This window comes from Poromitra crassiceps (assembly GCF_964638095.1).
Source record: "Poromitra crassiceps genome assembly, chromosome: 17".
Lineage (NCBI taxonomy): Eukaryota > Metazoa > Chordata > Actinopteri > Beryciformes > Melamphaidae > Poromitra > Poromitra crassiceps.
The window spans coordinates 27,754,589-27,780,747 of NC_139635.1; the positions used below are offsets into that span (position 1 = coordinate 27,754,589).

The 26,159-nt window shown below is 42.6% G+C and overlaps 1 protein-coding gene across 2 annotated transcripts in view; it reads left to right on the top strand.

The window, feature by feature from the left end:
* The window catches only part of LOC310791782 (uncharacterized protein), a 134,980-nt gene extending 116,528 nt beyond the window's left edge, over window positions 1–18,452 (top strand). For both annotated transcript variants that reach the window (XM_083653446.1, XM_083653447.1), the window contains 9 exons: window positions 3,871–3,921; window positions 5,261–5,401; window positions 7,345–7,485; window positions 11,347–11,394; window positions 12,620–12,752; window positions 14,854–15,028; window positions 15,742–15,871; window positions 16,640–16,733; window positions 17,867–18,452. In XM_083653446.1, the coding sequence (XP_083509572.1) occupies window positions 3,871–3,921; window positions 5,261–5,401; window positions 7,345–7,485; window positions 11,347–11,394; window positions 12,620–12,752; window positions 14,854–15,028; window positions 15,742–15,871; window positions 16,640–16,733; window positions 17,867–17,934 (981 nt within the window). In that variant the 3' untranslated portion in view covers window positions 17,935–18,452. The remainder of the gene's footprint in view (window positions 1–3,870; window positions 3,922–5,260; window positions 5,402–7,344; window positions 7,486–11,346; window positions 11,395–12,619; window positions 12,753–14,853; window positions 15,029–15,741; window positions 15,872–16,639; window positions 16,734–17,866) is intronic.
* Window positions 18,453–26,159: the final 7,707 nt, after the last annotated feature.

Genomic DNA, 26,159 nt, shown 5'->3' on the forward strand with positions numbered 1-26,159 from the left:
TGTGGCAGTATTTGTGGTGGTCAAAATCTATTTGGGGTGTACCGCCCCAAATAGATCAGTGTATGGGAAACGCTGACTATTAAACATTGGCTCAACCAGCCCATCTTACCAACCACCAGGGGGTCCTTGAGGGGTTTCTAGGGGTCTCCAGCAAAATGTAGAATTATTAAACTTCACCATTATGTAATGTACAAGAACTTAACACTGTTAGATAATGCAGAAAAATACTATTTTGAGTCAGTCTCGTGTTAACTGTGATACAATACAGATACTCATGGAATTCAAAATCAAATCTGACAATAAAGATATTCTGGGTCTTGACTACTTCTCACCTGCTCTCTCTCTTTCTGTGCCAACTCCATCGTGCTCTCTCTCCTCCTCTCCCTCACTATCCTCTTCTCTCCCTCTTTGTGCTGTCAACCAAAAGGCAAATATAACAACCAACCAACCAACCAGAGTATTTATAGTATAATAAGAGGTATAGATCCATCCATATCAATTTAATGTGTATGTTACACATTAAATTAATGTGCTGAAGCCCACCCAAAAAGGGTCTAAAACAGCCCCTGCCGAGGGGGATCACGGCGGCTGCCGCGGCCATGAGCCCCGGCATTACTGAGCATTGATGCACCGAGACCGTGCGCCCCTGGCGCAGGGCCCCTGCTGCCTCCAAAACGCGTCTCTGCCTCACTGCAGTGAGGCGTACCCGCATGGACAGGGAATTCAGCTCCAGTCCCAGGAAGGTTGCAACCTGCCCCGGGACAAGGGAGCTCTTCTGCCAGTTTATTAAGAACCCCACGGCCTGCATGTGGTCCGTCACCACTTTGATGTGCGCGATGGCAAGGTCCCTCGAGTCTACCGCTATGAGCGCGTCGTTGAGGTAAACATAGACGAGTATCCCCCTCGAGCGGAGGGGGGCCAACGCCGTGTTCACACACGGTGAACGTCCGTGGCCTCAAGGACAGGCCGAAGGGCAGGACGGAAAACTCGTAGACTACACCCAGGAAAGAAACTCGGACGAACTTCCTGTGTCTCTCCACTACGTGAATGTGAAAGAAAGCGTCCTTCAAGTCGACGGAAATAAAGAAGTCCCGAGGCCTGATCGCGTTCAAAAGGCGAGGAAGAGTAAACATGCGAAAGGGCAATTTCCTCAGCGTCTTGTTCAGAGGCCTGAGGTCCCATATGGGCCGCATGGATCCGTCTTTCTTGGGCACAGCGAAATACCTGTGGTAGAACCCTGAGTGCTTCTCCGCCTCTGGTATGAGGCGTACTGCCCCCTTGGCCAATAGAGAGGAGACCTCCTCCTGCAAAATGGCCGTGGAACCCTCGTCCGTACTCCTGGCTCATCTTATACTCCAGAGACTAGTCTCGAGTCGCGCAAACCGATTTCCGCCGGCCCAGTGCGACCGCGCCTCCGATGACCATGCGGCCATCCCATCATCCCACTTCTGACACAAATGTCACGACACAGTCAAGGCTAGTTTAGAACCCTGGATCTCTGGATTACAAGCCCAACACGTTAACTGGTTGGCTAAATGGACAATCCCGTTGGCCAAGGACCAACGTGCTGGCTTTATCCACTCACTCTCTCAGGATCGCTACACTATGTGTAAACAAATTGTGTTTTTCGACACGTTGATGTTGTAACCGCATTTTAGCTGGGTGAAAAGAGGGCAAAATTAGGTCTTAGAAGAAGTTCAACATTCAAATCCCGGTTTGTGCTCATTGGGATAGATCAAATAGCATATAAAAAATATATAGGTTAAAAAAAATGACAAAATATTCTTACCTTAAAAAAGAATGGACCAGAGAGGCCTTGGTTCCGTTTCTTCTCGTTGTCGTCCTGGTATCCAAGAAGAAGAGAGAGAGACGATGTCCTGCCTAATTTTCCATTCTTAAATGTCATGCAGCTCAACTGCTGTGCGGGCTCACTTGCTCTCTCGCCCGCCCTGCAGCTCAGCCGCTGTGTGGGCTCACTTGCTCTTATGATGACATCACTGATGACCACTGCGCGGCGCACCCTCGCCTGCTCTATGACATCACTGATGACATCATCACGGATGACATCACTGATGACAATTAGGGCAATCACCTAATTAAAAAATCTGGCTCCATCAGGTCACGCACACAGCCCAGGAGCGGAAGCCATAGTCTCTGTCTGACATCTGACTGATGACATTATCACTGAACTATAGCCTCAGCCTTAGGGTAATCAGCCTTAGGGCAATTAGGGCAATTAATGTGTCCTAATTAAAGGATCCGGCTCTATCAGTTCACCCGCACAGGTGCTCTTTACACTGCCTGAAAGTTTCAGCCTGATCGTACGTAAAACATAGCTGTGGGCCCTCGCCGGCCAGAATTCTTGAAACAAACAAACAAACAAACAAACAAACAAACAAACAAACAGACAGAGTCCACATTGCCAAATTTATTGATAGATAGATAGATAGATAGATAGATAGATAGATAGATAGATAGATAGATAGATAGGTAGGTAGGTAGGTAGGTAGGTAGGTAGGTAGGTAGGTAGGTAGGTAGGTAAGTAGATAGATAGATAGATAGATAGATAGATAGATAGATAGATAGATAGATAGATAGATAGATAGATAGATAGATAGATAGATAGGGGTACGGATCCCGTACCCCATATTAAATCATTGCTCATGTAAATAAATCATTGTTAACTAAATAATTAGTCTCTCCTGATTGAAATACAATTTTCCAATAGCAGTTACTGTTTAGTATGAAATATTTACACTACTGTTGTTATTTTGCTTCAAGGCCCATGATAATAATAATAATAATAATTGATTGGATTTATATAACACCTTTCAAGACACTCGAAGTGCTTCACATATCAGGGGAGGGAACTCAACTCATCCATGACCGATGTGTAGCACCCATCTGGGTGATGCACGGCAGCCAGTTTGTGCCAGAACGCTCACCACACATCAGCTATCACGATGGAGAGTTGAGGACTGAATGAGGACCCTTAAAGGAACACTCTGCCCATTTTCAACCAGCTTTGTATCATTAGAACATCAGTAGTATATCAGAAAACTGTAAACTGTTTTGAAGTCTGTCATTTAATTTGACAGTTATTGAGTGTTAAATTGTGGACCAGTGACATCACTGGTCCACACTAACTCAAATTAATAACTCATTAACTCAAATCAACTCTCAATAACTGTCAAACTATTCATCATTCATCTAGTTTGACAGTTATTGAGAGTTGATTTGAGTTAATGAGTTATTAATTTGAGTTAGTGTGGACCAGTGATGTCACTGGTCCACACTTTAACACTCAATAACTGTCAAATTAAATGACAGACTTCAAAACCGTTTACAGTTTTCTGATATACTACTGATGTTCTAATGATACAAAGCTGGTTGAAAATGGGCGGAGTGTTCCTTTAAGTAACAAGGGATGATTAGGTGGCCATGATTGAAGGAAGGCCTGTTTTGGGAATTTAGCCAAGGCACCGGGGTTACACCCCTACTCTTGCGAACAGTGCCGATGGGATCTTTAATGATCACAGAGAGTCAGGACCTCGGTTTAACGTCTCATCCGAAGGATGGTGCTCAAACCAGATTATTCATCAGACCAGAGGGGAAGAGCACCTCCTACTGGTCCTCCAACACCACTGCCAGCACCAGTCTCCCATCCGAGGACTATCCTAGGCCAGACCTGCTTAGCTTCCCAAGGAAAGCCAGTAATGTAATGCAGGAGCCACTGGTGATGGCACATTGATGCCTTGTCCTTCTAAAGTCTTCTATAGTTGGTTTTGATGGTGATCCCCCCCATCTGTGTTCAAAAGTGTCAACATTTGCCACTGCAATTCTTGAATGAGCTTTATTATTTCTCTCTAGGTATATGACAGGGTGGAAATGCTTTCACAGAAGCTCACAAAGATCTTGCAGGTAAGAAACTGTAACTTGCTCTGAAATTCATACTGTAATCATCAGAGGTTTGTTACACACATATTTTATGCTTAAATTCTGATTTATGAAAAAATTTCAAAATCAGCTATTTAGATTTATTCTATCCAATTTTCCAATACATCTAAATAAATACAACTAATTAATATAATTTCACATGGTGTACAGCTCTCAATTTCATGTTTATATGTTTTTTATCGAACCATTTGGCAGAATGTCACCCATGTCACCAAAAGCACGCACGAATCGCTTGAGGGACAGTTTCTTCCCGCAGGCCACAAGACTCCTTAACATACACAAATAGTGTAGTAGCTGTACTGTACTGTACTGTAGCTGCTACCATTATGTATGTCTAATGTTTAATTGTATGTTTAATTAGTCAGTGGTTCCCAACCTACGGTTGCGCCCCCTGCTGGTGGTACTTAGAAGGCTCTGTGGGAAAAAAAAAAAAAAAAAAAAAAGATTGTGTGCAAAATCCATGGTGGTCATTAGTAGTAGTTTTCAAACATGTGAAAGTGAAATAATAATAATTATTATTAATATTATTGGCAGTGTTTCTCAAGGTAGGTGGTACTTGCGCCCCCCCCTGCTGGTGGTACTTGATCCCTGGAATCCCAATGTTTAAATTATGAAAACCCAACTTTAAAATCAATTGGTGTGTGAGAGAGAGAGAGAGAGAGAGAGAGAGAGAGAGAGGGAGGGAGGGAGAGAAAGAGAGACACTGTATAGTTGATATGTTGTTCAAAATGTTCCAATTTGCTGTGTGTGTGTGTGTGTGTGTGTGTGTGTGTGTGTGTGAGAGAGAGAGAGAGAGAGAGAGAGAGAGAGAGAGAGAGACACACACACACTGTACAGTTGATATTTATTGTTTGTTTACAATAAATACTGTTATTTGGAATAAATTTGCCTCCTGCGTGAACTGTGCATAGCTGAATTGACTGTATTTTAACGTCGGTCATATGGTGGTAGGCTACTTGGAGAGCCAACTACTTTCTCAGGTGGTACTTGGTGTAAAAAGGTTGGGAACCACTGAATTAGGTATATGCTATTTGCACCTGTGCAAACAGAATGTTAATTATGTTTAAAGTATGTCCATGCCATTTGCACCTATGTGCAGTCAATATGTCACTGTCTTTGGCTTGTCTTATTGCTTTACTGCCTTATTGCTTGTTGCTTCTCTTGTTTTCCTGCACCTACTGTATATGCCCTGTTATTTTGCACTATGTTGTAACGGAGTCTACAGCACAAGCATTTCACACGTGATACTTGTACTACGGAGTGACAATAAAAATCTCGCCTCCTTTCACCCCTCCCCCCCCAGGCCTATCTTTTCGAACAGCAGCAACTGCTGGCAGAGCAGGAGCAGCGCAACTTGGAGGAGCAGAGCAGACAGACCTACCAGCAGGACCTGGAGAGGCAGAGAGAGCCCGCCAGCACCATAGCAAACACGGATATCGCACAGGTGGGATAGGAATATGAAAATCGATTATTTTTTTCATTTATTTGTCCTAATGTGTATTCTGCTGTTTACGTGTGCTATGTGTGTGTTCATTGTTACTCCAGTAAAAATAGGGTTGAACCTCTCACTTGACAACCTGCCCACTTTGAACTCTCCCTACTCTAGTTCAGTAAAGTTGGAAATATATTGACAGATTCGCACTTCCCGGATCAATAGCTCATAAACAAAGCGTTTGTAGGCTACTGCACACACGACGCCTCTTTCCCATCTTAGTAAGGTAGACAACGAGCTACAACCTCATTTTCACCTAAATGAGCGATCCTCCGAGCCGGACAAATAACATTGGTCTCTATGTGCTCTCTATCACGGTGCACTCGCCTCACCGTGGTGCTTAGGGACCGTCTACAAAGTGCAACACAGATTACAAAAATATTCAATAAATTCCCTGTTGTACAGTGTAGCTTCACCAAAATTATGTCACACATCAATTACCTCCTGCTGGTTATACTACACCACTAAGTTTGGAAAAATATGATTTTGCATAATTCTGGTGAATTTTTATTGGGGAAATCATTCAATAACTTCACTCTCATGAAATGTAGCTTCACCAAAATCATGTCACACATCAATGACCTCCTGCTGGTTATACTACACCACTAAGGTTGGAAAAATATAATTTTGCATAATTTTGGTGAATCTTTATTGGGGAAATCATTCAATAACCTTGCTCTCATACAGTGTAGTGTCACCAAAATCATGTCACACATCAATGGGCTCCTGCTGGTTATACTACACCAATAAGTTTGGAAGAATATGATTTTGCATAATTTTGGTGAATTTCTATTCGGGAAATCATTCAATAACCTTGCTCTCATAGTGTCACCAAAATCATGTCACACATCAATGGGCTCCTGGTGGTTATACTACACCAATAATTTTGGAAAATATGATTTTGCATAATTCTGGTAAATTCTTATTGGAGAGATCATTCAATAACGTCACTCTCATACAATGTAGTGTCACCAAAATCACGTCACAAATCAATGGCCACCTGCTGGTTATACTACACCGCTAAGTTTGGAAAAATATGATTTTGCATAATTCTGGTGAATTTTTATTGCAAAACAAACAAACGTGACGATGATGACGCTCGTTTGTAGCCCTATCAGTGTCAAGCAAGCGTGTAGAACCCAGCAGCCATATTGCCCAGGTCAGTTAAACCAGGGGTTCCATACCTTTTTAGTGCCAAGGGCCAGTAGATACATGGGGAAAAAAGTTGCGGACCGGTTGTCAATTTGAATGGTTTTAGTTACAGTATATATATATTTACTCACCAGGTGGCGACAAAGGGTAAATAACAGCCTTTTGTGTTGTACTGTATGTAGCCTACAGTATTTATGTTTTCGTGTTTATATGTTTTTTATCGAACCATTTGGCAGAATGTCACCCATGTCACCCATGTCACCAAAAGCACGCACAAATCGCTTGAGGGACAGTTTCTTCCCGCAGGCCACGAGACTCCTTAACATACACACATAGTGTAGTAGCTGTACTGTACTGTACTGTAGCTGCTACCATAACGTATGTATAATGTTTAATTGTATGTTTAATTAGGTATATGCTATTTGCACCTGTGCAAACAGAATGTTAATTATGTTTAATTATGTTTAAAGTATGTCCATGCCATTTGCACCTATGTGCAGTGAATATGTCACTGTCTTTGGCTTGTCTTATTGCTTTACTGCCTTATTGCTTGTTGCTTCTCTTGTTTTCCTGCACCTACTGTATATGCCCTGTTATTTTGCACAATGTTGTAACGGAGTGTAAAGCACAAGAATTTCACACGTGATACTTGTACTACGGAGTGACAATAAAAATCTTGAATCTTGAATCTTGAATCTTGAATCTTGAATCTCTCACCTCCTTTCACCCCTGCCCCCCCCCAGGCCTATCTTTTCGAACAGCAGCAACTGCTGGCAGAGCAGGAGCAGCACAACTTGGAGGAGCAGAGCAGACAGACCTACCAGCAGGACCTGGAGAGGCAGAGAGAGCCCGCCAGCACCATAGCAAACACGGATCTCGCACAGGTGGGATAGGAATATGAAAATCGATTCTTTTTTTCATTTATTTGTCCTAATGTGTATTCTGCTGTTTACGTGTGCTATGTGTGTGCTCATTGTTACTCCAGTAAAAATAGGGTTGAACCTCTCACTTTTTTTTATTATTGAGGAAATCATTCAATAACTTCACTCTCATACAATGTAGCTTCACCAAAATCAAGTCACACATCAATTATCTCCTGCTGGTTATACTACAGCAATAAGGTTGGAAAAATATAATTTTGCATAATTTTGGTGAATCTTTATTGGGGAAATCATTCAATAACCTTGCTCTCATACAATGTAGCTTCACTAAAATCATGTCACACATCAATGGGCTCCTGCTGGTTATACTACACCAATAATTTTGGGAAAATATGATTTTGCATAATTCTGGTGAATTCTTATTGGAGAGATCATTCAATAACCTCGCTCTCATACAGTGTAGTGTCACCAAAATCATGTCACACATCAATGGGCTCCTGCTGGTTATACTACACCAATAATTTTGCAAGAATATGATTTTGCATAATTCTGGTGAATTTCTATTGGAGCGATCATTCAATAACCTCGCTCTCATACAATGTAGTGTCACCAAAATGTCACACATCAATGGGCTCCTGCTGGTTATACTACACCAATAATTTTGGGAAAATATGATTTTGCATAATTCTGGTGAATTCTTATTGGAGAGATCATTCAATAACGTCACTCTCATACAATGTAGTGTCACCAAAATCACGTCACACATCAATGGCCACCTGCTGGTTATACTACACCGCTAAGTTTGGAAAAATATCATTTTGCAGAATTCTGGTGAATTTCTATTGGGGAAATCATTCAATAACTTAATTCTCATACAATGTAGCTTCACCAAAATCATGTCACACATCAATGGGCTCTCGCTGGTTATACTACAGCAATAAGTTTGGAAAAATATGATTTTGCATAATTCTGGTGAATTTTTATGCCTCCGCCGGCGATAGCCAGGCCGGAGGCATTATGGACCTGGGTTGTCCGTCCGTCCGTCCGTCCATCTGTCCGTCCGATGTTCGTTAACGCGATGAGGAATGCCTTGACGGAATTTCATCAAATTTGCCTCAAACATCGACTTAGACTCAAGGATGATCTGATTAGATTTTGGTGGTCAAAGGTCAAAGGTCAAGGTCACTGTGACCTTGAATGTCGCATTTGTGCCATAGAGAGGAGCAACAAAATCACCTCAGCCTAAAAGAAATGGGAAGTTAATGACTGAAAGAAAAGTTGAATTGGAACGTATTGTTGATTGATTACTTTTGTCTGTAAAGTACAAATCTAGTATGAAGCTTACAGCTTTTACACATATGTACATGTTAACTGTTACCCTTTAAAAGTGGAATTGTTAAGATGAATATTTGTGATGGATTCTAAGCAGGGCCGACCCTATCCATCTGGGGGCCCTAAGCAGGATATAGATTAGGGGCCCCCTCCCAGGGGGCAGGGGATTGGGGGGGCGCAAAACAAACAAACGTGACCATGATGACGCTCGTTTGTAGCCCTATCAGTGTCAAGCAAGCGTGTAGAACCCAGCAGCCATAGGGGTTGCCCAGGTCAGTTAAACCAGGGGTTCCCAACCTTTTTTGTGCCAAGGACCAGTAGATACATGGGGAAAAAAGTTGCAGACCGGTTGTCAATTTTAATGGTTTTAGTTACATATATATTTACTCACCAGAGCCCTGTACCACGAAGCTCGATTAGTGGTTTAGCGAGGTAACTTCAGGTTTAACCCTGGTTTGGCCGTGCTACGAAGCTAGTTAACTTCTTACCGACATATATTTCCATAGCAACTTATGCTTCACACTTAACCTGGTCCGCAGCAGGTTAAGTTGCAAGGATAAGATTAGACCTTAAAAGGCACCGCCCACGAACCAATCGAATCAGCAGTTTGGAAAAATGGCCAACCCCTTTCTGGACGAGTTTCCCATCGAGGAAGGAGCACGAATTGTAAGGGGGGCTTTGAGGAGAGAGAGTGTTTCGCGACCGGCAGGATCCATTTGATCATTCAGAAAAAGAAAAAAGGAAAAAAAAGGCTCCTCTCTCGTAACGGACAAGCCCATCTTTTATTGTCACACGAACACCACAATACATGCATGCTGCCACAACACACTCATGCTGACGGTGGCCGGTGAAAAGTGTCCTCTGCATTTAACCCATCCAGGCATGTCCTTTCCTCCGAGGGGCAGGCCAGGAGCAGTGGTCGCTTTCTCGTACAGAATTAATCAAGGGCTACTGTAAAGCCTTGCACTTGTTGCAGGCTACATTTAAATTAAGCCCTACTTACCACTTTGGAATATGTTTTTATATATTCATTTTTGTGCTCTCAAGTAGCCTAGATATGTTGTTTGACCCCGCCGATCGATTGCAGCTGAATAGTGAGTGGAGAAATATCACTAAACCGGCATTAAAAGGTTACATAAACGTCTCCAAAGCGCACGGTGCCATGTGCGCAACGGAGCTGAGACTGACATTGGGTTGGAATTGAAATGGTCATACATGCTAGAATAGCCTACTACATCTAAGCAATTTAATATGGGATCACCTGCACACAGGCGATCCCATATTAAGATGATTCATATCTAGGCTACTCCTGCATTTTGCAGCTGCAACTGTGTTGCTTTTAGCCTGTATGATGTGATTGAACTTCATATTTCCACCATCATTATATGAAATATGGAGATATGCGACTCTGCTGACAATAGCCTATATATGTGACCACAAAATAGGCTATTTTTTATAAATGAAATCTATGCCCGCACGTACCGTGTCGATTCAGTTCAGAAGCATTTTTTTTATTTTATCATTCTTTTTTTTATTGATTAGCCTATAGGAATTATTCAATCAGTGCGACTAAACACATCATGAGATCATTATTATTCATTGAGCCTTAATGGTCTATACATACGGATTTTGGACTGAGATAGATTACACATTGCTTCCACAAAAGACATGCCGGTTTTGAGTTTATTGAGAGGGTGAATTGAGCTGCTGTAGATAGCCTACATGGAGGCAGAAACCGCTCTTCAAAGAAATTACTGGTGTGGATAAAAGTGGTAACTTTAGACAGTCATTCAGGTACAGACTAATAATATCCAACGCAGATTTTTATTTGCGGTTTCAATGAATGAGGAAATAGGCGTGTCTGGCGCTATAGAAGTTGGAGCAGTCCATATTGCATTGTGATTGGCAGTTGTTAAAAACCACGCCTCTTTTGCGGGCACGAGCTCCAGTGCACGGGCATTTTCATGTGCACAAGCTCTCAGCTTGATTAGAAAAACCTGGTTCCACTAAACGAGTGGCAACCGAGGTTCGTGGTACAAGTTATCTACAATCGAAAGGAACAGATCCTGGATCTTCTTATAGAACATTCGTGGTATAGGGCTCAGGTGGCGACAAAGGGTAAATAACAACCTTTTGTGTTGTACTGTATGTAGCCTACAGTATTTATGTTTTCGTGTTTATATGTTTTTTATCGAACCATTTGGCAGAATGTCACCCATGTCACCAAAAGCACGCACGAATCGCTTGAGGGACAGTTTCTTCCCGCAGGCCACGAGACTCCTTAACATACACAAATAGTGTAGTAGCTGTACTGTACTGTACTGTAGCTGCTACTATTACGTATGTCTAATGTTTAATTAGGTATATGCTATTTGCACCTGTGCAAACAGAATGTTAATTATGTTTAATTATGTTTAAAGTATGTCCATGCCATTTGCACCTATGTGCAGTGAATATGTCACTGTCTTTGGCTTGTCTTATTGCTTTACTGCCTTATTGCTTGTTGCTTCTCTTGTTTTCCTGCACCTACAGCCAATTCTCCCAGTTCCTTGGTTCTCCACCTCCACACAAAATTACCAGGTAGGTACCAAAGAAGTTAAAGTTATAAACTGTATGGCAACCATGGATAAAGCTAACCTTCACACATAGCAAGCAACACTGCAACAGGCATATCAGTGGCTATTCTAAACATAGGCTACGATTTAACACATTAGCAAAATGGCTGGCCACTTAGCATCATGCTAGTGTGCATCTCTGCATATCAACAGGCCTATTAACAAACAGCTTAGCACTAGTAGCCTAGTTTACACCTCAGCTCAGTAGCCCCACAATGATGATCACAGGTACCCAATACATTAGATCAGTGCTGACCAATTTGGGGCCCGCGGTCTGTTTGTTTTGGCCCGCCACGGATTTGGGGATTTTTTTCCCCCTTTTTTTTTTTGATTTTTTATCCAGAATGCAACTCGGGCAAGTTAGCAGATATCTGCACTGATTGCAAAGGGTGGACGAGCTTTTTCATGTGGTGACTTTGTGAAACAGTGTCTGAATGTGGCTGTGGATACTGTGTTCACTCCTGAGATTGCATCCCTGCAAATTGTCATGGCAAATTGTTTACAAAAGATACTTTTCAAAGTACCTTGAGGATTTTTCAAGTTGTGAATTAAGTCAAATTTCTCTCTTGATTACAAATGTGGAAAATACAACTGTTTTTAACTGTGTTTACTGATCCCCACAAATGCAGATGTTTTTTTTTATATATATAACCAATTGCAAATTATTACAATTACCAAACGTAGATTATTATATTGAAATGTTATTTTAGATTTAGAATGTTAATTTTCTATAAAACACAATACATTTTAATGTAATTCCACAACGTTTATTTTTGGCCGTCGGCCCTCCACCCAGATTGAGTTTTGGCCCTTCATGGGAAAGAATTTGGGCACCCCTGCATTAGATGCATGATGTTGCCCCCATTCACTTCATAGTCAACTCTGGTTGACTAATGAAGAAGTTCATTTACAAAATATAACTTAAAATAAAGACGTTTTTCAACCAACTCAATGATCATGCTGTTTAACACCTTACTCACTATAGAAAAGATACTTAATCTACCTTGGCTTGCTGGTGGTCTCTGTTGTCAGTCTGAGGCTTTCAAGCAGAAATAGAACACTTCATGGGTGATCAATTTTCCAGGAGTGTAGATGAGTAACTTCCTCTAGACCTAACCATATTTTCAAAATGAAGGTTGTATGTTGCATGCAAAAAAAAAAATTGTTTTTTTTTACCCTCTATCTTCCAGGGTCGGCTGAGACTATCCCAGGGTGGGCTTCAGCCCACCCAAAAAGGGTCTGAAACCGCCCATGGTAACAAGTGTCCCGCCTGTGAGAAGCCGGTGTACGGAAGGAGATACCATAAGACCTGCTTCATCTGCAGTGAGTTCACTGTCCAAACTGTTACACCTCTCACGTCACTACAGAGAGTCATGGCGAGCTATCCACAAACTAATGGCGCATGCCATTTGTATTGGGAACTAGGAATATCCCAGTTGATGACATCACACCTGAGATGACTGCATTCCAGTGAAACAGTGGGGAAACCAGCCAGGGTTAGCTCCAGCCAGGCTAACCATTGTTAGCAATACCAGTTGATAACAACTCATTTTGTGGCAGATAGAAGCTAGACAGTATTGTGTGTATGACTGATTTAAAGCCCCAATCAGTAAGATTTTTGACATTTTTTACTGTAATATATCAGCTTTTTAGTCACAGGACATGGTAGATTGACTTGGAATAGGGAGACCCTCGTCTTTATTTATCCCACACCGCCCTCCATTGGCCAGCACTGGGACTAAGCAGTTTGTCTGCCACGTCCCGTAGCAAGAAAAAAGAAAAAAGAAAAGCATGCGCGCATGCGCTGTACAGCGGAAGCGCTGTGTTCATGAAAACAAGGAAGTAACTCGATTCGGATTTGCTACGAAAATGATGTTTCACGGAACTATGGATTATTATTTCATCACGTGGTGAGTACCCGATGTCACAACATGTACATAGAGCTTTCTGGCGCTGTGTTTTGTTGACTTTGAACGGCGATATCGTTATCGATACTAATGCACGCAGAGGGCGCTTGGAAAACTTACTGAATGGGGCTTTAATGAGACACACATTAGATAAGACAAAAGTGCTAATAAACAGTATTTAGTACAACTTTCACTACTGTTGAATCGGACGAATGTTTCTCGAGATTGCGGACACACACACACTCACTCACATACAGAGATTCCTTGCTTTTATAGTATGATGTGTATCGGATACATGGTTATATCGGAAAAAATTATTTCCTGCTTCGAAGTTTACATGAACGCACTCCACAGTTGGATTAAGTCGAACACTAACCCAAGGTTCCAGAATTATGACACAAAACGAAAAGAATTTAGTGTCAAGTCAACAATAAGAAAACACATTGAATATTAAATTCAGCAAATTAGCTCGTTTAGATGCAGGATGTCTGTGTTTGTTCACAATTAGACCCTCGGTGAGAACAAGGAAATGTCTCTGTGCAAACCTCATTAGGAACATTAGAAACCTTATGGGCCCCACAGAGAGGGATCCACCTTCCAGAACGCTCAGCTCTGCAGCGGGTGTAGTGGACGAACGGAGGAGACAGTGGAGGAAATGAGCAGAGCAGCCTATAAAAGCACCAACAGCACGTATCTCTTTTTAAACTTTGGTTCTTTGGTAACTTTTGGTACTTTGGTTTCCCTCTAAGATCAGACTCTCAGGGCTTCCATAGTTTTCTTATAATGGTTCTGGTGCTTTACTCTGGCTTGGCTGGACCTGCTGACCTTCTGGTCTGGTTGTGGTTGTCTTGTGATGGAGCCAAGGCTTTTAAGCAGAGCTCACAGCTCCAGAGCGGCTGAGCCAGGGGACGGAGATGGTTCGCTACCTCAGTCACTCCCTATCTGGGCCTGGATGCATGAGAGTCTGCTGACTGGTAGATTGTCCTGCAGGGAGATGAGCTCATCCATCTGTTAAGTGTTCATCTTACCCAAACCTTCGACCAGCTCTCTCCTCGTCTCCCAGAAATAACAACACAAGACATCTGACTAACGCAACGCCACTGTTGACTGACAAAGCTAGGTAGGTGGGAGCTTTTATTAGCTTCTGATAGTCCACCGTGCCACTCTGAAGAGCCTGAACAACAGGAAGCATTTCACCCAACCTAACATTAAATGGATGATGTTTAGTTATTTAGGATTTGTTAGTTAGGATACTAACAAATCCTACTCAAGTACAAGTATTGTTACTTCAGTGAGTACTCAAGTAAAAGTACTAGTCCAGGAAATTACTCAAGTAGAAAATCTATTATTAAAATTACTCAAGTAAGAGTAAAAGTATAGCATTATATAAAGACTTAAGAAGTACAAATCCTCAACAACAACAAGACTACTCAAGTAGGCTACATGTACTCGAGTACTTTTACTTGAGTACTATCCACTTGTTCTGTGTGTGTGTGTGTGCTGTGTTTCATCTGCAGTGAGGTGCAGGAAGGGACTGGACAGTACCACGGTTGCAGAACATGAATCTGAGATCTACTGCAAATCCTGCTACGGCAACAAATATGGGCCAAAAGGCTACGGATACGGGCAAGGAGCCGGGGCGCTGAGCTCAGACCCTCCTCGACTCAATGTAGACCTGCAACCTCATCATGAGTAAGTCTTCGCACTGGGTTAGACCGCCGGGATCAGTTTTGGAGCCATTATTGGACTAAAGAGTAGGCTAAATAAACCCCAAAATCAAATCTGTCTAAAGACTGAACTTGAATGATCGAACGGTCATTTCGATTCAAATCAGGGTTCCATGGTGGTTGAAGCGGTGGCCATTTTGATGTCACCCATTGGAATAGCTTCTGTATGAAGCGATCATGCGCAAAACACGCTACAGCGCCAAAGCCCTCGCCCAGGGCTGCGAGCCTGCCGGCGCGGCTGGCGTGTGGCTCCCCGGACATGTGACTCGACGCAGCTGACGGTTTGAAACCGTCAACATAGAAATCGCCTAAACAGGAAGTGCCTTGTCTACGCCATGAGGCAAATGCTCAATCAACCTTGGCTGGGTGAAAGAGTTGATTACTACAGATAGGTGTCGCTAGAGGCAGAGAGGTCCAGCCGAACTGTCAGCCGAACTGAGCATGGCGTGAGTGAGGCTTCGCGAGGCTTCAGCGTGGCACGCGCGCGGGTGGTGTGAACGGCCTCGCCTGTTAACAAGGACGCCTAAAGGAAACTTGTGGGTTCAGCATAGGTAGAGCGTTATTAGAGCTTAGGTTGAGCGTTGCTTCGGCGTCCTGTGTGAACGGGGGCTAAGCCTTTTCTCATTTGAACACAATAACAGATGGAACCTCACAGTCACTCGTGTCCTCTTGTTGCAGGTCCAAACAGCGTCCGCCTGCCGTTAACTGCAGTCCCAGTCAATTCGGGCAGAAGTTCGGCGGGTCGGACCGCTGCCCCCGCTGCTCCAAAGCCGTGTATGCAGCCGAGAAGATGCTGGGAGCCGGCAAGGTGAGGAGGACACACTGCTGCTCTCTTTTTTATATATAGTTTTACATTTTGATGTAATTTTCATGTTTTCATGTCATGTTTTTCAGTCTTTTTATTACCTTTTTTAGGTGATACAAAATACCTCATACAATTTGTAATATATTTTAACAAAATGTCATCCAGTTAACCCCAAAAGTAGGCCGACCCTTATCACCACAAATTTGTAACAACTAGCAGAATCCCTGTGTGACTGACCATTTAGTCAGGCCTCGCTCACAGTTGGCATGTAGCCTCTCTCTCTCTCCCCACAGGGTTTTGATAGTCTTCTTCAGTGGCTGATTACAACTCAGCTAACTTCACCCGTGTACTGCTCCAGAGTTCACTGACTGACTGCGCTCACCTGAGTGCTGCTCCACCCTGGAGCTCTCCATGGTGCTGAACCTGTGTTGAGGCATTTTAGCCACTAATTAGCCATTTTTGCCCATTTAGTCGGCCCTATTTACCAAATTCAAAAATCACATTAAATTTACTGGGAGCTACCACAGTGTGAACGTATTTTGTTTGTTCACTTCAGTTTGAGTTTTGATCCAGCACCTGAATAAGTCTTTTTGGATGTGCGTACCCTACACCCTGTTTATCAATGGTATAGATAGAATTTACACACACACACACACAAAACAAAATAATTTCAGTGATAGACGTTCAGATGATGCTGTTGCCAACAGGTATTGTGTAATACAATTTATGGTGTGGTTGTGTGTGTGTTTGTGTGTTTGTGTGTATGTGTAGCCTTGGCACAAAACCTGTTTCCGCTGTGCCTTGTGTGGAAAGAGCCTTGATTCGTCCACAGTGACAGACAAGGATGGAGAGCTGTACTGTAAAGGTACACACACACACACACACACACACACACACACACACACACACACACACACACACACAGTGTGTGTGTGACAGACAGACAGACAGACAGACAGACAGACAGACAGACGGACGGACAGTATGCTCCCTATTTAGTGTGATAGTGATTATCCTCTCCCTTCTCCTCCTGCTTCACTGAGAAATGTCTTGAATAACCTTCAACACGCTCGCGACTCAATGAACCCCCGACACACACACAGACACACACACACACACACACACACACACACACACACACACACACACACACACACACACATTGTTTTTGTTGTGTGTATAGTATAGTGATTGTATCACTATATAGTGATTGTATCACTATACTTGTAGGAAATTTCCATTGACTACACTAATGCCCGAACGCGTTGTTTCCCCAAGTGGCCGTGACTCACTGCGCGCAGGATGGATGGGACCAGGAATGCCGATCTTTTCTCATGCTCACATGCAGTATCTGTTTAACTTGGGCTTTTGTGCGGAGTTCCTATCTGCATTTTTAGCGTGTTACCTTGGTCACTCACATGACATCCACCTCGAAGACAACAGCAGATCTCACGCTCTCTCTCTGCTCTCTCTGATTCGGTATCTTGCATGCCACCCAAGTCTTCTTATTGTGCGCTCACCGGATATATCGGAAAAGCCACATTTCCTAGTTGGAAATTTCACACGAACGCTCCAAAAGTTGGATGATCAAGTCGGAAACTCTGAGAAAATGTTGCCACCCGAATTTCCGAGTCTTGACGCAGTGGTGGCCATTAACCTTCTCAACAAAGCGGGGACACACACACACACACACACACACACACACACACACACACACACACACACACACACACACACACACACACACACACACACACACACACACACACATTGTTTTTGTGTGTATAGTATAGTGATTGTATCACTATATAGTGATTGTATCACTATACTTGTAGGAAATTTCCATTGACTACATTAATGCCCGAACGCTTCCAACTACATGCTTAACCCTAACCCATAAGTAACAAATTACACGTTACTGTAACTCAGTCATTGTGTGTGTGTTGTGTGTGTGTGGCCTACTTCACACTGTCTTCTCTGTGTCTCTCTCTCTAACAGTTTGCTACGCGAAAAACTTCGGCCCAAAAGGTTTTGGACTGGGGAATGCTGCCATGTTGGACAACTGAGTGATGCGTTTATGGTTTTTGGCCCACTGTGTGTTTTTGTTATTATTATTATTTTTTATGAAGAGGCAGTGCAGAGTTTTACACTGAATATTGTTTATGATACACAAGCATAAAACCTCTTTGGCTTCAGTAAGTTGGATACATTAAAGAGAAATTTAATTCAATCAAATATCAAATTGCCAGAAATTATTGTTTTATTGAGTATTTATTGGACCTTCTGACAAATTAACACCAAAGAAAAAGACAAAAAACATTGCCAATGGCAGAGAATTTGTTTCTGCAAACTAGCTTTATTGGTTGTGGTGTGTTCAACTTTTTATTTATGGTTTTATTGCATGTTTTTGTAGTTTTTTGTTGGGACTGGAACAGGGATACTGGACTTGGGAAAAATGTAGAAAAAACTGGACTGTATTTTTTTATTGTATTTGATTTTTTAGATAAAATGTCTGCTTGTTGAAGCTTGGGACTAAAGCACCTGGGTTTATTCATCTTTTAAAATAAAGATGTTTAAAAACCTATTGCTTGTTACATTTATACAGTGCTGTACCTTTTCTCTGGGTATGAATTGAGCTTGAAATTAACGATATGATAGCCTACATTATATTATATGAGGAAATTAACGATATGATACATTATATTATATGAGCTATGAACGTGAACACATGCATGTTTTTGTAGATTGTGTACATTGTGTAGATTACAATTATTATGCTTATTATTATTACTATGCTAAGGAAGGTAGGTGACCATAATTAATTTAAATGTCCGCTCTCGAAATCGCTGCCGTTCTCAAGAGTCAAGTCAAGTCAAGTCAAGTTTATTTATATAGCCCTAATTCACAAGCATGTCTCAGAGGGCTTCACAGAAAGTATGTCTAGCTGATTCTAGTTAACACACAGTAACAAGAATATACAGAATAAAGATAACATTTGAACAATTGATAATATAGAAAATATAGAAATGAAGAGAGAGCAGAGGAGAGAGCAGGAGAAGGGGGAAGAGCAGGGGGAATGTGAGAGAGTGATGGGGTGGGGAGAGTGATGGGGTGGGGAGGGAATGGGAGATGTTGGAGGGTATAGGAGGTGGGGAAGGAGCAAGAGGAGAGAGCAGGAGAGGGGAAGGGGGAGGGGTGTGGGGGAGAAGAGAGCAGGGGGAGGGAGGAGGTGGGGAGAGAATGAGAAATATAGACGCACATCTTGCAAACGGACATATGTCAATTTCTAAGCAACCAAACTATGCCTAATTTAATTGGCTGCAAGCCTTTAGTAATGAGTCCTTTTGCCAGATAAGCACATGTTCACATATAGAGCTATTCAGTTGGTTCATGAAATCGCTGGGCTGCGTGCCCTCCAGTGGTTGTGGTGTGGGAGATTCCAGCTGTCAAAAGAAGAAGACAAAAGACTTGCTCCTGGCCAATCCCGGCGCTTGACTGCTGCATAGGCGGGCACAGGGCGTGGTTATTGCTTATCCTATGTGGGGTTAGAAATCACGCTTGTGACGCTTGACAATCGACAAAATACCCATTTCAAAAAGTGGAGGGGACATGTCCGCAGGGTAAGTGACACCTATGATCTTCCGACAGAGGGAGGATGCAACTTAGTTCACATTCTGGAGACATTAGTATCCAAAACATAGAAGCCAATCTCTAAATGTCGTCATCACTATAGCCAGGAGTGCCATCTTCATGCACTTCATGTATTTGACTTTGTTAAAGGAGCCATAGAAGTAAGCCTGTTTGGTTGATTATTTCATTTTGGAAAGTTTTTTCTTCATAAAAGGTGGACAGCAATTTATGGTGTTTTCTGTGACAGACAGCCGCACTCCACCCCTGCTCTCCACTAATGATGCAGGCAGGCCTTGGGCCAATCACTGGTGCATCATCCCTCCAGGTTTCATCAAAATCAGATCGGTGGTGCAGCTGTCATGGCCCTTCAAAGGTAGAAATGTTTAAAATGTTTAATATAGCGCCCTCATCAGGACACTTAATGTATTTTTTAACCACTCTAACATAACCCTAACTCCAGAACGTGCCAAAATGCATCATCTGGCCATGTTAAGTAAACATTACAATATATAATTATAATGCCACCATTAGGCCAGTCAATGTAATTTGTATTTGTGTATTAAGTTTAGTGTCAATTGGGAGTTGGGGCCTTCCAAAGTTTGATTTCAACTTTTAATTATAGGATTAGGAGAATAATTATATTTATTTATGTGATGCCAAAATGCAACACATCCATCTATCTACTATCTGTGGGGAAGGGGAGGGTGGACGAGTTTGGGCTTGTGGTTTTGGTTGTGTCTTTTAAATTGTAAAATAATTTTAATGTTGATTTTAAAAACTTGCCTATGGCAGATCCCATTATGGGGTTGACAGAATGAAAGAATTTATTTGTAGTGGGCTTCTGCATTAAGAAGAAGAAAGAGGTAATCTGAGTGAAATGTGAATGCCTGAATTGTATTGTGTTGCTCTTTGTGCTCTCTTCTATGGGTCATGTTAATAATCAGCAAGGTGAGAAAGATTCTGTAGTTTTTTAGTGTATAGCCCACTGTGCAAAGCACAGAGCATTTGCACTCTTTGGACATATATTTGGACATATCCAGTATTTCAACAGAAAACGTACACCCATCAATATAATGGGATAGATTAGTCCTGTCACTTTTTAAAGCGTGGCCATGTTATCCCTTCTCCTGCTCTCTCCTCTGCTCTATCCTATATTTCTATATTTTCTGCATTTCTCTATCAATTGTTCAATATGTTATCATTACTACTGTTATTTGCTACTGTTGTGTCAGCTAGAATTAGCTAGACATATTTTCTGTGAAGCCCTCTGGGACATGAATTAGGGCTATACAAATAAACTTGACTTGACTGACTTAGTTGTACATGTTCTCATAGCCTATACAATCCCAAAGCTTCTGTAGTTTTTATACAGTAGCCTACATTTGTATTTGATAGCTGTCTAGGAGTTAGCATTTTGAAAGGATTAATCAAACGTCACCTACAGCATTTTATTTGTTTATGTATCGAATTCAAACAGACCCATCCTTCATCTGTAATGTCTTGATGACTTCATGACTTTCACCACTCCATTTGGTCAGTTTATTTGGATAGTCCAATGCTGATGCTCAACTTATTGTGTCAAGTCTTCTGAGTTTCAAATACAATAGTGTTGTCAATAGATATTCAATGTCTTGTTAGGGTTAATAATAGGATTTGAGTTTGGATAGTCTGTTACAAAGCAAAGTATACTCAGGGTGACTATTCATATGGTATGTATTTCTTATTTATACCAAAATAACAAAATTGGCACTTTGCTCATATACAAACAATAAACAGCACTTTATTTACTACTCAAGCTGTTTCTCTTTAATACTTGTATTATTTTGTCAGTGCTCTTTTCCCCCTTTTTTATAATATAGTAGGCCTACTCACTCACTGCGAGCACGATGTCGGACCTTCCACACGTCTTGTGCTTCCACCAGGGTTCGCAGCTCTCCAGTTGTTGCAGCAACAATAGTAGATTGAATGCTATAACAGTCTAACCCAAATATATATAAATGACTAGGATATAGGCCGATATACTGAACTGATATTGGCCTTTTATTAGAACACAGTTAGGGTCGTCCGCCTCTGTCTCCTTTCTTTTCTCAATGACCCAATGGACCAACATAGTGCAGTAATAGTAAAGACATCCATCATGAACCACATTACCCAGTGGTTAGTGTTAACACCTCTTGTAAAAACTTCATAAAAAAAAAAATTGCCTACAGCTCAACTCACTCACCCAACCTTCCCTCTCCGCTCACGAATCGATTACACTTTTCCACCACAAGATGGCGACATCGTAAAACAAACAAAAAAGACCCCCTGACAATTTCTCTCCCTCCAAGACACAGAGCCAGTGACATCATCTGCAGAGGGACAGAGGGTGTGCGAAGGACAAACGTCTTGAAATGCATGCATTACATCATTCTCCACTAATATGATAATATATCTCGGCCGCTGAGTGCGGTGCCAAGCATGAGAGGGGCTATAATCCATACAACGACTGCTTCAAATGGGAACAAGAAGGATAAAATGTGTGTGTGTGTGTGTGTGTGTGTGTGTGTGTGTGTGTATGTGTGTGTGTGTGTGTGTGTGTGTGTGTGTGTGTGTGTGTGTGTCGGGGGTTCATTGAGTCGTGAGCGTGTTGAAGGTTATTCAAGACATTATTTCTCAGTGAAGCAGGAGGAGAAGGGAGAGGATAATCACTATCACACTAAATAGGGAGCATACTGTCCGTCTGTCTGTCTCTCTCTCTGTCTGTCTGTCTGTCTGCATCTCTGTCTGTCTGTCTGTCTGTCTGCCTGTCTGTCTGTCTGTCTGTCTGTCTGCCTGTCTGTCTGTCTGTCTGTCTGTCTGTCTGTCTGTCTGTCTGTCTGTCTGTCTGTCTGTCTGTCTGTCTGTCTGTCTGTATCTCTGTCTGCCTGCCTGCCTGTCTGTCTGTATCTCTGTCTGTCCGTCTGTCTGTATCTCTGTCTGTCTGTATCTCTGTCTGTCTGCTTTATTTCTCTTCTTCCTGCAGTATGTTGTTTCTTTCATTATCTCTCTCTCTCTCTCTCTCTCTCTCATTTCCCTTCTCATTTAGACTACAGTTCTTAAACCCCCACTCCCCTTCTTCCTTATACACATCAAGTATAGTGGGGGGAGAAGAGAGAGAGGGGAGGAGAGGGGAGGTGAGGGGAGAGGAGAGGAGGGGAGAGGAGGTGAGGGGAGAGGAGATGAGGGGAGAGGAGGAGAGAGAGCAAGGGAGAGGAGAAGAGAGAGGAGAGGAGAGAGATGAGGAAAGGTTAGAAGGATAAAACAGGAGAGAGGAAGGAAGGAGGAGAGAGAGGAGCAGACTCTGCAGAGGTTTGTCTGTGAGGCTCCAGCAGCAACACTGCCACTCTCACATACAGGTAAACACTATAGTAACATACATACACACACACACACACACACACACACACACACACACACGCACGCGCACGCACGCACGCGCGCGCACGCACACACACACACACACACACACACACACACACACACACACACACACACACACACACACACACACACACACACACACACACACACACACACACACACACACACACACACACACACACACACACTTTCCACTCCAGGTTGCTCAACATAGAAACTGAGAATGTCATAGCAACTGTTTGGGAACATTAGTTCATGGTTTGACCTGAATAAAACAATGTGTGATGTTCAGACCGTCATGCTTATGAAGATGATTAAAGACTTGGTTTTAAAGTTTTTTTAAACCATATCCTCATTTATTTAAAAAAATCCATTCCATCTTAAACCTGATTCTACTAGCTCTTTAATAGTTACTATAACATTCTAGTATAAACTAGAAAAGTGACACTCAGTAGAGTGCAGATCTCTGCCAGGCATCGATACACCTAAAGCCAACTCAAACCGAAAGCCAACTGCGAAGGGAACCGCCATGGGAAACGCCAGCTAGATGGATAACTCACTCACTCACTCATTCATGCACACACACACACACACACACACACACACACACACACACACACCCGAACGTATGATCTACTATCTAATGATGTGTTTCGATACGCAACACATGGTTCACGGTTTGATTCGATCAAACTGCGATTTAGGCTATTCAAGAAAAACATATTCTTTTTTTAATCTCCCCCCCTTGCCCCCAATCCCATTTTGTCCCAATTGTAGCGGTAGCCTACTCAGCCAATTCCCGACGCTGTCCCGGTCATTGCTCCACCCCCTCTGCCGATCTGGGGAGCATTGTGTAGACTACACATGCTTCCTCCAATACATGTGCACTCATTTCTTTTCACCTGACAGCGAGGTATTTCACCGGCAGGACGTAGCGCATGGGAGGATCACGCTATTCCCCCCAGTTCCCCTCCCTCCAAACAGGTGCCCTGACCAACCAGAGGAGGCACTAGTGCAGCGGCCAGGACACATACTCTTAATCCGGCTTCCCACCCACAGACACGGCCAATTGTGCCTGTATGGACGCCTGACCAAGCCGGAGGTAACACGGGGGCTCGAACCTGCGACCCTCATGTTGGTAGGCAGGGAATCTACCGCTGCACTAGCCTACTGTACCCGGATGCCAAAAGTAAAGATTTTTTTGAGGCACAAATCTTTCTAGAAATCTAGAAAGAAAACAACCGTTTAAAAATATCATGACAAAATGCAAATAATATCACTTCAGTGGAGACTGACAGCTTGTGGAATTGTGGTCAAGCCATCTCATTTGTGATTGTAGAATAAAATGTTCTAATATCACAATTTATTATTCTGCACGACGATATGTTGTCACATTTTTGCATCGCAAACGTGCATGGATTTTGATATATTGTCCAATCCCTAATGCCCATATACAGTATAACAATAACGGTAATAAATATCAAAATAAGAAAGAGAGTAATAGCTTTTATCAGACTGAGGCGTCTGTAAGTGTTGCCATGGTGCGTGCGTGCAATAATATTTACATTACAGTCTATCACAAAACATAGGAGACTTTACCATTGTTCTTATGAAAGCCGTGTCTTCTTTTATTTTCTGTAATACTGTGGAAAAATAATTACATACAATTTGAAAAATATTGGATAAATCAAACACAAAAGGTAACATGAAAATAAAACAAACATTTCAATAATATCTTGTATGTTTTGTACATTTTTGTCTTGTATAACAGCTGAAAACAAGTAGTAAACACAAAGGCCATGATCATAATACATACATGAACAATGTATAAGAATACAAAATAAGAATGTGACGAGTGATATGGAGGATAAATGCTCATTTCTACGTAGGTGTGCACGAATGCACGCGCACGCACGCACACACACACACACACACTCTCTCTCTCTCTCTCTCTCTCGCTTTGCCTCTCTCTCCCCCATGCACCCCTCCACCTCACACACTTTCCAGTGCAACTATATGGAATCCTTCACACTGCAGAATCATTGTCTTCATATAATGATGCAAAGCAGAAAACAGCCAAATCAGGGAATGTTACTCTTGTCTTGGAGCTCGTTTCGAGAGCACAACACGCTCAACATCTGGCTGAGGGCCGAGCGGTCCAGGTCGGCTCCCTCCTCACGTCCTAAGGCCACGGGATGTCTCCATCACCCTGTCTCTCCATCTGTCCATCTGTCCTGCTCTCCTACCTCGCTTTCTACCAGGGTTCGACCGATATGAGGTGTTGAAGGCGATAGGGTGTGTGTGTGTGTGTTGTTGTTTTTTTGATTGAAAAGCTGCCAATAGTAGATATTTTGTAGGAGACATTTTTCCATGAATTCTACATATTGTGTTTCTCCCCAGAATTATGTTCTTAACAGGGTGGAGAAGCCTCTGGTATGGCTCGTTAACGGCTCATTAAAGCTCTTGATCCGGATGCATACAAAAATGAGTCAGTGCAAAATTTGTAGTTCGAATAACATCCATACGAGCCGGCACAGCTTCAAGATCTGCTCTAGTTCAACCAGTGACATCACTGGTTCTAGGAAGTAGAGCAGACCCTGAAGCCGCACCCCAGAGCCAGAGAGAACATTCAAAAACTGTTGTTTTTTTCACACTACTGTATATCCAGATTTCGGGTGCTAGAGCTATAGTTGAAAAGTGTTGCAGTGTTCCTTTAACTGCATGAATTAGATTGGCAAAGGCATATATTTCACTGCATACAGACTTTTGACGTGATCAGGGTGGAACTATAATTAATTATATCAGCAGTGTCAATATTTGATAAAGGCCCAATATCATCGGCCCCATATATCGGTCAAACTACCTTCTACAACCCGGTGTTCCTTCCACATTTATTATGGTAAGAAGTCATGCTGGGGTTACAGGTCACTGACTGACACACACACACACACACACACACACACACACACACACACACACACACACACATTGACACACGCACACAAAATACACAAACGGCTGCTGCATTTGTTAGTCTGCTCTTTTTTCGTTCTTTTTTTTTGCACAGTCTTTTGGCACTGGCTGTAGATTCAGACCGTAAAAACGCCAGGCCACTTGAGTGTGTCTTGGCCAGGGATGGCACAGCACAGCACAGCACAGCCCAGCACAGCCCAGCACTGCATGGAACACAACAGTCTGAAGCACCTCCAGTGCTGCGGGCCTGGCTTGCTTCAGCCTGGCTTTGGCCTACTTCAGACAC